Source organism: Hydractinia symbiolongicarpus, chromosome 9 (genome assembly GCF_029227915.1).
Source record: "Hydractinia symbiolongicarpus strain clone_291-10 chromosome 9, HSymV2.1, whole genome shotgun sequence".
Lineage (NCBI taxonomy): Eukaryota > Metazoa > Cnidaria > Hydrozoa > Anthoathecata > Hydractiniidae > Hydractinia > Hydractinia symbiolongicarpus.
Window position 1 is genome coordinate 14,748,028 of NC_079883.1, and position 15,182 is coordinate 14,763,209.

Sequence of the window (15,182 nt, forward strand, 5' to 3'; positions counted from 1 at the left end):
TGGATGCTTGAAATATATGTCGTTTAATAATATTAATAATAATAACAATAACAATAACAATAACAATAACAATAACAATAACAATAACAATAACAATAACAATAACAATAACAATGACAATAACAATAACAATAACAATAACAATAACAATAACAATAACAATAACAATAACAATAACAATAACAATAACAATAACAATAACAATAACAATAACAATAACAATAACAATAACAATAACAATAACAATAACAATAACAATAACAATAACAATAACAATAACAATAATAATAATAATAATTTTGCTCTTTTAACCGCCGTATTTATTCTGAGAATCTTAGGCTGTTTAGTCACGTGATCAAAAGCCGCAGAACCTCGTGACTATGGCTGGCTAGATTTTTGGGCAAAATAAATGCATCATAAAAGTGATAATGTCAAATGGAAAAGAAAAGAAAATTTGGCCAAATTTAGAAGTTAAACGATGAAAAACTTTGACACCAAAAAAGTGGAAATTCGAAAAACAGAAATATTTAAAATAAATAAAATAAGTGCAGGCGACAAAATTAATAAGGGTGAGGCTGAAAAAAAATAATATTGGAGAACAACCAAGAAAAGAAAAGGAAGTGTAACTGTGAAAAGGAAGAAGTTATGGAACATGTATAGGGATGTGAGATGGTTTTATAAAGTATAAAAAACAAGTTGATGCTGTAATTAAAGTAGAACACCGAGATGTAGCAAGAATTGATAGAAGAGCATCGACAGTAAAAAGAACGAGATAAACAAATGAAGGTTAAAAAAGGATAAAAAATAGGAATAAAGGAAAAAAAGACTTGGTAAAGAAATTAAAAACAAGTGCTTGGAGTAAGGAAACTAAATAAAGAATAAAGAAAAATAAAGATTAAAGCCATGGGGACGAGGTTTAAGCGTGTAAAAATCTAGGGGTCTTGGTTCTATCTGCGCAGGGTCTGATGATCTTTTCGCGCGGAGAAAGTTGATAATCATGGCAGATTAGGAAGCAAGTTATAACTGACTTGACTGGGTAACTAGCTAATATTTTTCGACTCTTCAATATAGCTATTTAAAAAATAAATTCTTCAAAGATCAACATAACATCTATATGTGTGTGCTGTTTATTGACGTGTATTTAGTGCTGTTTTGCATATGTAGTTCTTTTGTTTTTCCTCATTTTTGATGCATCTAGCTAGGTAACTTTAGTATATGCTATGATCAATACGGGCCCTTCAATAGAATTTTCTCAGTGACAGTATTTTTTATATCAGCTTTTGCTATTTCTCGCTGTCTTCCTTCTTGGTATACCTTGTTGTAGCTATAAAATATATAAAGCTACTTAGCTAGCTAGGTATTTTATATGTACTATAGTTGGTGGACGAGAAGGTGCCGATAAGCCGCATACCTCGTAAAAAAATCAAGTATTTGCCCGAAATACCCCGCATAGACCCGAATAATGCCTGAAAAAGAAAAGAAAACTCCTTTATCTTCAAGCACTTTCATCCAAACTATCGTCCGCATGGTATGTTACAAGAAATTGCATTTTGGGAATGTTCCAGGCAAGTTCAGGAAAGTGCGGGCGGTTTCGGACGACAACTGCCAATTTATTTAAAAAAGTCGCCCAAACTCGCCCTTTTATATGCCGGCGTTTGTGGCTTATTGGCACCCTCTTGTTGGTGCCCTGTGGAAAAATAAAACAAATTGCGCGCGTCTCGCTACTTGCAGTACCAGTTTGTGTGACAGAAAGACAGACGTATGCGGGTATTATAATATAGATTATATTATTTCCAACTGTTTTCATATCGCTATTAGAAAAAAGCGTGTGTTTCACGTCAATGCTTCGTCTATAGATTGTTGTTTCAGTATAAACAAATGCATGGAAACTTTCTGATTCAACTCCATCACAGGCTCTTTTTGTTTTCCTGTAGTTTATAATGTATATTAAAATTATTCGATTGAATGCTCTAACATTGGGTAGCACAAGAAGCAATCAACTGTTAGAGAAGATGCTTAAACAAGACATACTAAAAACTGAAAGCTCTAAATTATTCAAATTAGAACGATATATGTTTATATGGAGTAGGTTTGTATTCTGAATGTATAAAGCTTTCATGGTGTGGCGAAACAAGGACCAACTTGTAGATGATAGGACCGCCTAAAACAAGTAAATTCTGATACTCATGTGTAGTGAGATGCAGCAGGAGAGCCAGAAAACCTGTTTTAAAGTGCTGAAAAGATAGAACTTTAGGAATCCACAACACTTATTGCAGTTTGCCAGGATAACAGGTTTATTTTTTAAAAAAAAATGAAAAGTGGCTATATTAGGGCAATATACGCTATGCTGTTTTGGCAGTCATGGAAAAATTACCTAACATGTTCTGCTAATAAGGCAAGGGGTGAGACAAAAAAACTATGTGCTTAATGCCTACTTAGGATAAATCAGTTTTTTAAGTGCCCATCTCTAGCTCTTTAGAGAGAATTTGTAAAGTTAAAAAGTTTCATCTGTACGCCTGCATCCTGACAGGCAAGAAAAGAAGGACTACATAGGCCAAATCAACTTTTTATGTTTCTCTATAAATCAGACAAAAATCTATATGTATTTTCAAAAACACTTTATTTAAAAGATATAAAAATGCACGAAGCTTTTTGTAACATTGTTACATTATCAAGTGAAAAGTATTTCTAAGCTAAAAACATATACATGTATCTACAGTAAAATAAATAGTACTTGTCCGTATTAATACGTACTTGCTTTGGCAATTATAGACCAGTTAAACTCATGATCCAGATTCTGGACGAGATGTTTGGATGGCTCTGATTTCTCATTAGAAGAATTGTGCTCACTATATTTGACGGTTATATATATTGTGTTATTCACTGATATATTGTAAATTACAAAAACAATTTCCTTTTTAAAATATGTTGCTTTTGTGATGAATGGTGTCTTTAAGTTTGAAAAGGGATCTTTATTGGAAGTTTTCCAGGTGTAAATGACCTTAGGTAAATGACCAGTAGGTTGATGTTCTTGATGACTTTCTTGATCGTGTTTTAATTTTTTTGGCAAAAAGCTATTTAATAAGCACTTTGGGTCTTGTATCTGGTTCTTCAAAAAGTCACGTAGGAACAATCATATTATCGTCTTTATTGGATTCCTTAGTTGAATACAATTGACCCTTGATGAATCTAGGAGGATAACCCTACTGCTTTATATTTATTGTGTATTCTCGACAGATGGTTTTTGAAGGAACTCCCAATACATTTGGCTCTGCTCAACTCTCCTTTAACGAGACTACTTTTGCACCGAGTGGGAACCTTGGATGTCCAGTTGAATGGTCGTTTAGTTTCCTTGAGGTGAACGCAGCAACTTATTCGGCCATCTTAAGATCTTGCTATTGCTGTATCCAGGAACTTTGAAGGATTTTCTGCTACTGTCAGTTTGATATTTGGATAGAAGCTGTTGAGTTCCTCAAACAAGTCATCCCTCACTCCCTTCTTATCTCGAATGTAATTGTCATCTACATATCGTTTGTGAAACCTTGGTCATTTTGGTACCACAATTGCTTTCTCCATTTTATTCATGAAGCACCCCATTAAAAGTATTAGGAATGTATAAATTGGTGTAATTGTTTTTCTTAGCTTTTATTTTTTCTGCTTAAGAGCAGACTTATATTTTTTGCATGTGCCTATATGTGTGCACATGTGCATTGCAGTGAGTTATTTTGAAAGTTTGTTAAATGTTAAAAAAAATCAAATTATTTTCCATATTTCAATTTGCCATGCAAATATGTGCTAATAAATTGTGTTAGTGAAATTTGTCATAAGTTAAATGTCATAAGTTAAATGTCATATGTTAAATGTTCTGGTCTACAAAATATCACAAGACCACTCAAACTCAAAAACCGTCTCAAATCTTGGATGCCAATAACTTAAAAACACAATGAAAATTTGTACCTAAAGAGGTGAGCCTTAGTTTCTGTAGTTTCTGGTCTATAAAAATTAAAAAAATTAAAAAAAAAATTCTCAGATGGTGTCTTATTCTTATAAAACTTAGCTCTTAAAATCCAACATATATTTAATTGAGCAAGTTTTCCTATTTAACACTTATTTGCTGACTTTTCACTATTACTGTGATAAATTTTATCGGATTAGTAGGGACCACTTTTTGTCTTTACAGAATATGTAATTTGCAAAATGATAAAAAATAACACTTTACTACCAGCTCTACAAAACAGTATCATGCATCACATTTTCATAAAAGAAGCCAACATGATTAAAGGGAACCTGAGGTATACAATGATGTTGAAGTTATATTATAGAGCTTAAAAATTGGATTAACAAGTCTTTTTAAATTTTTTAAAAACCTCATTTTGTTCTAAAATATTCACATTTAAAAAATTTCACATTTAATTATGTTGCATAAATTAATATGCCATTTTAAGTAATAGCAAACTTTGACATTTTCTATTATTAATAATTTTAAACCTGGTAACGGATCTGCATTTAAACTTTATTAATGCATAGATGTTATAAAGGTGAATTAATTAACAATAAATTTTTTTCTAAAATGACACTCGTTTGCTCTTCCCAGGCCTCTTAATTTTTTGCTGACGACCCCATAACTTGGGATCTATCTCGGTTTGTGTCTCCAAACAGCGTGAAAAATATGAGAGGGCCAATACTTCTGCAGATCAGAAAGTGAATTGTTTGAAAAAGCTCAGTTTGGGTTTCGTTTGTGAGAAAGGACTTGATCCAGTCATAGATCTTAAAAACACCTATTTTTTTCATTTTTGATAGTACAATACCATAATAAACCTTGTTACACGCCCTAGAAAAGTCAATGTGTATCAACATTTTAACCATTTAAAAAAAGTTGTAAACTTCTAAAATATGGGAGGCAAATGTAATAGGTTCTTACTGTGCTTTATTTTGAGGAGTAATTAAAGTCAGAGAAGTCAAGTTGGTTTGTTGGCTCCTTCAAAGAGTACTAAAAGTAGATACCGTATTTGCTATAGCTTTTGTATCATGGATAAGTTCGCTTTTGCTTTCATGCTCTTATGCAATGTCTCACTATAACTGAAGAAATAACTCGGTTTGAATGAGTTTTGTGAGTGTGAGTTTGACTTTTTTGAAGAAGACTTTACTAAGACTAAAACTTCTGCTACGGATAACTAATGTCGAGAACTAGGGGATTTCTTACGGGTGGCTTGATTTTTTTTCCAGGATGTAGATGGAGCAGATTTCGTTGATAAGAGTCTAGTTTAATCAATGGTTGAGAAGATTTTTCAGTAGTTTTCTGCTGTGAGTTATGTAAGGAATTCAATCTATTAAAACCATTTTTGTTGCATTTAATGTAATTGTGATGCATTGGAATATTTATTGTTGTAGGATGGCAAGCCTTAAAAGATGATAGTCACTGATAGATTGAAGAGTATGGACTATTTAGAATTCATTAGTAACGTCTTTGTTTCTGTGTTGACTTTAAGATCATGAATTCAAAGACTGCTGATGTTGAAATTAACATTTATATTGCATGTAGTTCTAGGTAAATAATCCAAAGAAAAAATAATGTAAATTATTGAAAAGGAAAAATATCCAAATTTCGCAAGAATTAATTTTCGCTAATTTCGCGATTAATAAGTGTTTCAATAATATTCCGAGGGAACTAATTTTCGCGATATTTATTTCCTGCCTCAAAGTTGTATTAATTAATTGTGTTGACGAACAAGTATATGGCATTTTTGTTTTGTCCCTTAAAAAAGACTTGAAAACATGGACAAGATCGTCTGGTTGACCGTCAAGTTAAGAGTTTTAAGTATAATATTTCTATATCTCTTCTTTGGTCTGATCTGAGTACCAAATTTTCATTGTCTGCAACAATATCAGCGTTTTTTTGTCTTTAATAAAGGGTGTTTGCAAGATTGTAAGTACTGTGGACCGTTGTAGGTATCGAAATATTAAAGCAAATGTCCTCCCTGCAGCATTTCTAGAAGGAAAAGGGTAACGAAAAAACTCATTTCTATTTTAAAGCCGGGTTTGCTTTGATCGATTAATCTTAAATGGTTTATCAAATAGTGTAAGTAGAAGAAAATCGAGTATATTTTTTAAGATAAAAATGAAGATGGGATGCAAGGTATATTTATTGGTTTATATTTTTTATTTATTGTGCTAAAATTTCCTATAAAAAGGTCTAACTTGTAACTTAAAAAAATGTTTAAGTGATGGCCCTATTGATAAAAGAGCATGCAGAAGATTATACAGAAAGTGAGTGTGATCTGAAAGGGACTTGTCTACAGAACATTGTTGACAAAAAACTTATTGAACCTTTCAAAAATAAAATCTAAATTTGGAAAAGCATGTTCACTATTTACCTCGTGGCATTTTATGTACACGACTGTTCTTTTTAGGTTGTTTAAAAAATTATGGATTGTGGAATGTATTGGCACTTGGTTTTCAATCTTTAATTTTCACAAATAAGTATATGGCTTGCATTTGTCGCGATGATTAAATCTCGCGAAGCATGGACAATAGGGAAAATGTTTAAGAGGATTACAGGATTGATAATAAACAAATCGTGGCGAAAGGTAGTACGATATATTAAATATACACAGGGAATAAATACACTTTATTTTATATGCTTAGATTTTTTCAATCTGAGCCTGAATTTAATGCTTGACGTGTGCTTAATGTTAATGCTAATTTTGATGATCTGGTACTATGTTTGATATAAACATTTGAACCTTGCAATGATCTCTTAAATGTTCGATTTTCAACATTCGATATGCTTTTTCTGATCATTAATATCACTTATAAGCTTTATACTTATAAAATAAAGTCTGGTTAATTATCCTTTTAACAAACTTCACAAATTTTGCGAATGAGAAATGTTTGTGTACAATTTCGGGCAGATTTTTTTCTAAAATTCTGAGTTTCGAGAAATTTATCTCGCAAATATTTAAGTGTTTGCAATCGTCTGGAGAACCCGATTGTACATTAAAAATCATTTGAGAGTTAGTTACCCTAGTTATCTGAGATATATATTATAAAGCTGATATTATAAATAATTTCAACTGCCACCTCGTAAAATATTAATAAAATTAATAAAGTAGATTGATGTATTGACAGGAGTCCTGCTGAGAAGAATTTGAAGAGTATAAAACAGGCCAACTCTATATATTTTCAGGAAATCTTTAAAGTTAATAAACATTCAAAGTGCTAAAAAGTACGTGTCTTAAAAAACGTATATTGCAGCTCCCTAAAACTTAAAATTCTGAAAACGAACAGAAAGTTTTTGTTATGTAGACATGTCACTGTCATTGTACACAATTTTGTTATTTTAGATATATAAAAAAATGGCTACAAAGTCAATTGAAGTTAGTAAAGGACCTTCATATAGCATTTCAAAACTTGTGTTAGAGTATTGCGAAAAATGGCAAGACCAGTCTTTTGTGCCTGGCGAAAAGTTTCCCTTTCCAGGTCTGGAAACCGCAGATGGTTTCACGTTTGTTGAAGCAGTTGCGCAGGAAATGCCTGAGTATGATAACCGAGATGAAGACGTTTATGAAGACAAAGACTTGCAGCTTCGTATTACAGTCCATGCTGACAGCGCCATGCATAAGGTTGAAACTGCAAAAGGTTCCGAAACGTTACTAAAAAAATTGAGCAAGTGGTTAATCGGCGATTCCGAGGATTACATGAAAGTTTTGAATCATGAAATTCTTGAGAGCACAGAGCAGTATCATAAAATTTGCGTGGTTTTGATTGTCGATTCCTACGTCGTTAGTCACGTAATTGGAGAAGTTTCTGATTCTCCATTCTATGATGTTGTATGGAACCCAGTGATGAATAGTTTAATCCAGGAAGGAGTCTGTTATGCGCACGGAAAGGTGCCTGTCGCATTGCGCGACGGATTAAGAAAGCAGATTGACAATTTAGCTAAAAACACACCAATTGATTTTCATCCTAACTCGAAGGATATTGTGCGTGATCTGGTCCATCCAGCATTGTATACCTACGTGAAGGGTGTTTCGAAATTAACTTCAAAAACACCTAAAGAAGTGTCGTCTGAAGAAAAGTTTGATTTCTGGGGACGACCCTATGAAGACTCGAAATACCAGTGGTTGCCTACACCGTTTAGCATTTCAGATGATGGAAAATGTAGCATAGCTGAGTATATTAACAACCTTAACAGAGAAAAGTTTTCAGGCCTCTACACTGAATTAGAGTCACTGTTTAATATTTTTCTGCCATATTTTGAAGAAGTTTGGTCTTATGCGAAAACAATGAAATTTTTTAAAGATCCTGAGGAAAACGAGGAACAAAGCACAGAACCACCATTTGTCAAGGAGCCTGTTAGTTTCAAAGGAAAGGAATTGCAAGTGATCGTTAAAATTGTAGAGTACAAGTTACAGCCAGGACAGTCATACGAGGGGGTGTGGCATGCAGAAGGAATGTCCCATGAGAATATCGTTATGACAGGTACTCTTTCAAATATTCTAAAAGTATTACCAACTTAGCTAATACGTTCTTTTATAATCATATTCTTTTTTAAGCAGAGTCCGAATATGTTTTGCTAGAATTCAAAACAAAGGATGGATTATGCTAGCAATTTTCTGCACCTTTCTATGTTTATGCTTTGTGCAATTTTTTGTGGAAATTGCCATCATGGCTGAAATATTTTTATAATATTATTGGAATTATTGATTTTTTTAATTATATTTAGGTATTTATTTTTTGGATCGCGACATGGATATTACTGGTGGAGATTTGCGATACAAGCGTGCTTTCACCGTTTATGAACGCAATCAAATATTTTGGAATGTAGCACAAGAACGCCCCTCTGTGGTCAATACGTTTGCGTCAGAAGGGTTTGTGCCACTTGGAAGATTCCCAACTGAAGAAGGATTCATGCTGGTGTTTCCAAACTGCCATATCCACAAGATAGCTAAAATGGTAAACACAGCTGCAAATAAAGCAGCTTCGCGTCGTATTGTCGTGTTTTTTGTGGTGAATCCGGAGAAAAAAATTATTTCAACACGTGAAGTTCCGAAGCAACAAGATGTTATCAGTTTGACTGAGGCGAAGAGGTATCGACTGGAATCGATGGCTGAACGGAAATACGACAAGGAAAAGCTGAATGTTCGAGACATTGAACTCTGCGAGCATTAATGACGAACTTTACTTTGGATATATATTCGGTTAACAGTACGATATATCTCTGATATTATTTAATAGTGTTTCTATTTATCAAAAATCATTTTTTGATGTTTAAATACAAAAAACATTGCTTTTCATGCATATTAAAGCTCATTCGAGTTTCTGTTTCCTTCTGTTTTCTTTCAAAATGTCTCTTCAAACTTCCATGTTTGGCAGGGTGGACATTTTGAGCCAATTGTCAACTTTTTTATTGGAACGAATTTCTTAATTTTTTTAAATATAATAGCTATAGATTTAATTTAGAGCGTTGTGTTTTGTAGAACCATTATTTAGATATTTATTTTTTTTTTGTATTAGATATTTTTTCTCATCAGAATTTATCAACAATATTGTGTAACAACTCTCCTTAAATTTCTTAGTGGTAGGGAAATTTTCACCGGTAAGGCCAATCGCAAAAGGAAATATATTTCCGCGGGGATTCGCAATTGAGGTTCAACAATATTTTTCAACTTGAAACAGTTGTTTTGGAAAATTTTCTTATCGCTAACGGAATCTTATCTCATTTCAACGGACGGTTAAAAAAGTATGCGCATTTATTTAGGACACGATGTAGTGGTTTGTAGTCAATTATTGTTTTTTTTTGTAGCAATATTTTGGTTAGAAATTTGGCCATTAGTTCGCCCATTACTTTTCAAGTTCAACATGTTCTTATATTCAAGTTTAGCATACATTTAGGTTGAGCATTATTTCATAGATAAGAATCTAGTGAAACATTCTCTGTTTTTTTTATTATTTTTTTTATTTCTTTGATTTCTCGTGGTTAGGCCAGTTATTAATAACGACATAACTCCCGACGGTTTGACAGAAACTTTTCTTGGGATGAAGTTAAGACTGATCTGATGATATTCCTGCACACTTGTCAAAATGCAATTACGGAAACCATTGAAGTTTTTACTGACAAAATTGTAGAGCACTTCATTTGTCTCCTCGGACAAGTTCAAACATGGAACGATTATACTACCACAAGATATAATATCAGGCAGGTAACTTCGAACTGTTTTGCACTACGACCTCACCTAGTCGAGAGATTGTTCATGCGTGATCTGAACTCTCAAAAGGACTACAATTGTGTGCAAGCACATTTTATTTCTTCATTCACAATAGTCCTGTTAAGGACAAAATAAACATGTACTTTTTACTTGTTCTCCAGGTCGCCAAAGTTTGGCATACCTTGTTTTATGTCGGCCAACCTCCGCAATATCAGACATACTTGGTCAGCAATTGCAGATATCCTAATTTAAGTTCTAATTTACAGAAGGATGAATAGTGGAAATGGGTAGATTTTTATGATATTTTCGATGATGAATTGTGCGATATCGTTTCAGTTTTATTTTTGGATCATGGTAATTGTGTTGGATTTTCTAAAATGATCGCCCATTTAAAGTCGCTTGGTCGTAAAGTCCAACAACGCGCCGTATCCAGAAAATTCTATCCGACATCGATCCAGAAAATTCCAGACTACGATGTTCAATGGACAATATCTCGTCGTACTTATCCGGTGACTTCTCCCAACAGTCTCTGGCACATAGATGGACACCATAGTTTGGTTCAGTGGGGTTCCGTCATGCATGGCAGTATGAGTGGATTTTCGCGATTAAAAGTGTTTTTACGATGTGCAAATAATAATAAAGCTACTACTGTGCGGGAGATTTTTGATGTTGCGGCTAAATGATATGGGGTGCCAGGACTGATATAGGCGGGGGAAATGTACTTGTAACTATTAATCGCGAAAACGAGGTAATAATCGTGGTAGTGCCTTAGCTAAAACAAATCCAATAGACCTTTCCCGAATTTCCTAATTATGCAAAACTCAATTAAAGAGGTTAATACTAAAAATGATTCATATCCCTAAGTTCCTTAGCAAACGGTAGAACAAATTACCTAATTTCGTAAATATTTTTATTCGCTAAGTGCTTAAATTCCGAGCTGAAAGTTACGGTCAAACCCTTCATATAGCCGAGCTTCTTAAGAATAACCTCATTTTCAAAATAATTATTTTCTTTAAATCTATATATAATCCAACCAGAATATTATATTGCTCTAAAAACTGAATTTTGTCATGATATATGAATATTCTATCTGAATATTCTTAATTGAAGAGCACAGAACCATTATAAAATTTTGGATGACGTCATAATTATTATAATTTATGAAATTCGGAAAAGGTGTATTGGGCTGCGCATTTCATACTCTTAGCCACAGCATCTGATGCTTAGATTAAAAGTGAAATCAAAATGAACTTTTGATTTTAAATAAACTTACAACACCAGAATAAGAAATGCAGTTTAAAATCAGACACGACATTTACTTTTACACTTTACCACACATCGACTCCATGTTTATTGGTCTATTCCCTTCTGCGTTTGCACAAACACCGTACATATTGCAGACAAGTACTAAATTCGCTGACTGCTTTTCCGCGCCATACAGGACCAAGTATCGAGCCTTAATAGTGTTCCATATTGCTGAATAAAATAACATGCTGGATAAAAAAAAACATGTTGAATTAAAAAAAAAATGGACCTGAATAAAAAAGGCTAAACCTAAATAAAAAAACCCTGAACCTGAATACAAAAACCCTGAACTTGAATATAAAAACCCAGAACAAGAACATAACCCGGAACAAGAATATAAAAACCCTGAACCTGAATATAAAAACCCAAAACATGAATATAAAAACCCAAAACGTGAATATAAAAACCCTGAACCTGAATATAAAAACACAAAACATGAATATAAAAACCCTGAACCTGAATATAAAAACCCAAAACATGAATATAAACACCCAAAACGTGAATATAAAAACCCTGAACCTGAATATAAAAACCCAAAACATGAATATAAAAACCCAAAACATGAATATAGAAACCCTGAACCTGAATATAAAAACCCAAAACATGAATATAAAAACCCTGAACCTGAATATAGAAACCCAAAACATGAATATAAAAACCCAAAACATGAATATAAAAACCATGACCCTGAATATAAAAACCCAAAACATAAATATAAAAACCCAAAACGTGAATATAGAAACCCTGACCTGAATAAAAAAAGGCTGAACCTGCGGTATTTTTACCTCAAATTTTGCTACTTAAAACCAACCAAAGTCAAGGACTTAAAGTATTAGAAACACACAGTAGCTTTGTAATATAATCTTTTTTAGGGGTTTGTTTTTATGGAGGGTAGATCGGCACACCAAGCTGGATCACTTGACGGGCTGGTTTTTAACTTGTGTTTGTATGCCAAAAAAACAACCACGGTCAGGCAGGTGAGGTTCCGAATAATGAAAAATTAAACAACAGAACTAAAAAGAATAATTTTCATAGCACAACAAATTGATTGTGTAAACATAGCAATCCATCTCGTCTAAGCGGGTGTCTGGTTTGGTAAAATGTGTTTACATGGGAAAAATTCATCCGGTATTTCCGGAATCTTGACTGGGATCTATGCCGGGATCTCGACAAATTCAATCGATACTCATAAACACGTTTTATTTTTATTGAAGGCTTGAAGTACCCGTACCAGCACGATCAACCGTATCATCATCATCTTGGCTCATACAAACACTCCTTATTTTAGTATTTGTAATAATCAAAAGGTACTTACGATTCTGATCCACAGAGAACTCAGTAAGACATTCCACTCTACGCACCAAGCATCGATTCGTGTAAACACTCTAAGCATCAATTTTTTATAAATGGAGGAAAAAGGCGTTAAATTGCGAAAGGAAATTGCGTATTTGCGTAACGGTCAGCTGATATATTTTGAAACTACAACTTTTTCTTCCCTGGTTTGATTTCAATTCTTAGTTAATTCTGTTTTAAAATGCAATGATTTCATACGACAAATTATAACACTTTTAGTGACAATGAGACCTAGCACGTTCTTTTTATAACACTTTCTTGTAATCAGTTACTAGAATTTATAGTAAAAAAAAATCAATTTGTGAAAGAACTTAATATAATAAAACAAGACTGCAAGTATGATGACGTTATTTTACATTCTCGTCCCCAGAGCTCTTTGAGATTAAAACCTGAGTTTATCTCAAAGAGCTCTGGGGTCGAGAATGGTTATTTTATGCACAAACGTTTTACGTTCGCGCCAAAGATCGAATAAAATCAAGTAAACATCGGTTAATTTTAGGCCAGTATTAAAAGGCTATTTATATGAGACTCAAAGAGAAATTTACTGTATATCGCATTTCACTTCATTTAAATTCCCTGAAGTAAATTTTTAAACCGGTGTAAATATTTAACTGAACTTCACCTTAGTCTTATAGTAAATACTTCTTTTGTAAAAGTTTTTATGTCAACGGCCTCATCCAACAATATGTATTCACCATTTACCACCGAAGTGTAATTCAGGAGAAGTTCAAGCTCACACTGAAGTTAAAATTGTGGCTGACACATGATGTCTCACTTCGGGTTGAATTTAATTTCAGGGGTAGCCTGTACAGGACCGAATCTTCGTATTGTATTCTCGTCTTTTAAGCATGTACACTGGGTGGAATGTTAACATGGAATTATTGCCGCAGATTTGATATTTTACTTTGATCAACAAAGTGCAGTAATAAAGAATAATATCACATCGTTGATCGAAGTCACTCAAACTGGTTTAAATTCTTTCCAGGTCTCGTGAAATATCAACCTTCACTTTATGCATACTGATGTTTATAATTCATTTTTCATAGGACTAGTCGGTAATTATTACGAAGAAAAAAATATGCTAGATTCGTCATTTATGTCGGACAATAGTTGTTGCGGCTAGGGAGGAGGTTTCCTTTGTGGCAGTAATATTTTTTTTACTTATGATTCCTGGTATGTAGTACGTTCTTGTCGACCTTCTAGTTGCCTAGTTGAAACCAAGGTCGTTTGTCATCAACGAGACAGCTTTGTTGCAAGTCGATATAATCAGCCAAGGTTTGGAAGTTATTTTTACTTTATAGTTAATTGACGCGACCTTAACAGACGTCTAGGATAACAAAAACAACAAAAAAACAGATACGTTGAGACTTAATCATAAAATTTCTCGCAGAAATAACACGATGAAAAATTAAAAATTATAAAGTTACTTCTGCAGAGAATCGAGTATTTTAATTTTACAGTTTTTATGGCTTGAAAGAAAATTGTGTGTTATTGTTATTCTTATTAATGGCAAACTGAAGTCACTCAAACTGAACTCGTTTGTAGTCAGGAGCTCAAAACACCAGCAAAGAGAATTGTTATCAGGGTTGCATAACCCAACTGTAGGCCCAGACTAAAGTGATTCAAGGTCTACTTGTCGCGCAACAGATGTTCTGCGACTGTTGTAGAGATATAAAATACACATTTGTTGTGTAACATTTTTTGTCTGGCTTTGCAAAAGTTGTAACTGCGGCTGTTGCGCGATACAACCATTTTTTATTATTTATTTATTATTAACTGACTTTCAGGCACTTCCATATTTTACAATGGCTATTCGTCCTATTAAAATAATAATAATATTTAAATAAAGAAATAAGTTATTCTATAAAAAAAACACTGTAAACTGTAGACAAGATTAGCAGAGTTCAAAGTGGCGAAGGATTGAAAGACATCGATATAATAGATTCTGACGGAGAATTAAGACCAGAACATATGAAAATGAAAATTATACACCAAAATATATAATATAAAAATATACATACATTAAATATATTTATTAATCGACGGGCTTAAGAAATAAACAAAAACAATCGAGCAAATGAACAAAAGTTGAGACTAGGTAGAGCAGAAGGAATAAATCAAAGCATAAAGTATTGCCCGTGGATTGGTCTCATTCGGTCAGTAGATGTTAAGTTAGGATATTGAGAAATCGTCTATTTAAAAAAAACAAAACAAAAAAAAAACAAAAAAATATGTTAGATATGTTGCATAATAAAAATCGCTAGACTATGGTCTAATAAATATATTTTCAAAAAAGTACGAAATTTTTTGTGATCA

The 15,182-nt window shown here is 33.0% G+C and overlaps 1 protein-coding gene across 3 annotated transcripts; it reads left to right on the plus strand.

Moving 5' to 3' along the window:
• Positions 1 to 978: 978 nt before the first annotated feature.
• On the plus strand, positions 979 to 9,932 carry LOC130656823 (uncharacterized). 3 transcript variants are annotated; one of them, XM_057459758.1, is made up of 5 exons: positions 5,228 to 5,313; positions 5,392 to 5,434; positions 6,411 to 6,587; positions 7,344 to 8,481; positions 8,726 to 9,932. In XM_057459758.1, the coding sequence occupies exons 3-5, from the start codon at positions 6,504 to 6,506 to the stop codon at positions 9,169 to 9,171; spliced, it is 1,668 nt and encodes a 555-aa protein (XP_057315741.1). In that variant the 5' UTR covers positions 5,228 to 5,313; positions 5,392 to 5,434; positions 6,411 to 6,503; the 3' UTR covers positions 9,172 to 9,932. The 3 variants fall into 3 exon arrangements, with proteins under 3 accessions (XP_057315743.1, XP_057315741.1, XP_057315742.1); XM_057459760.1 differs by lacking the exons at positions 5,228 to 5,313; positions 5,392 to 5,434; positions 6,411 to 6,587 and adding an exon at positions 979 to 1,036; XM_057459759.1 differs by lacking the exons at positions 5,228 to 5,313; positions 5,392 to 5,434 and having other exon boundaries at positions 6,409 to 6,587.
• The last annotated feature ends 5,250 nt before the right edge of the window (positions 9,933 to 15,182 follow it).

Bases quoted from the DNA above. Each gene is read 5' to 3' on its own strand.
- LOC130656823 (XM_057459758.1), top strand. From the start codon at position 6,504: ATGATTAAATCTCGCGAAGCATGGACAATAGGGAAAATGTTTAAGAGG. The intron at 6,588-7,343 runs GTAGTACGATAT...TTGTTATTTTAG, and splicing joins TAAACAAATCGTGGCGAAAG to ATATATAAAAAAATGGCTAC. The intron at 8,482-8,725 runs GTACTCTTTCAA...AATTATATTTAG, and splicing joins TGAGAATATCGTTATGACAG to GTATTTATTTTTTGGATCGC.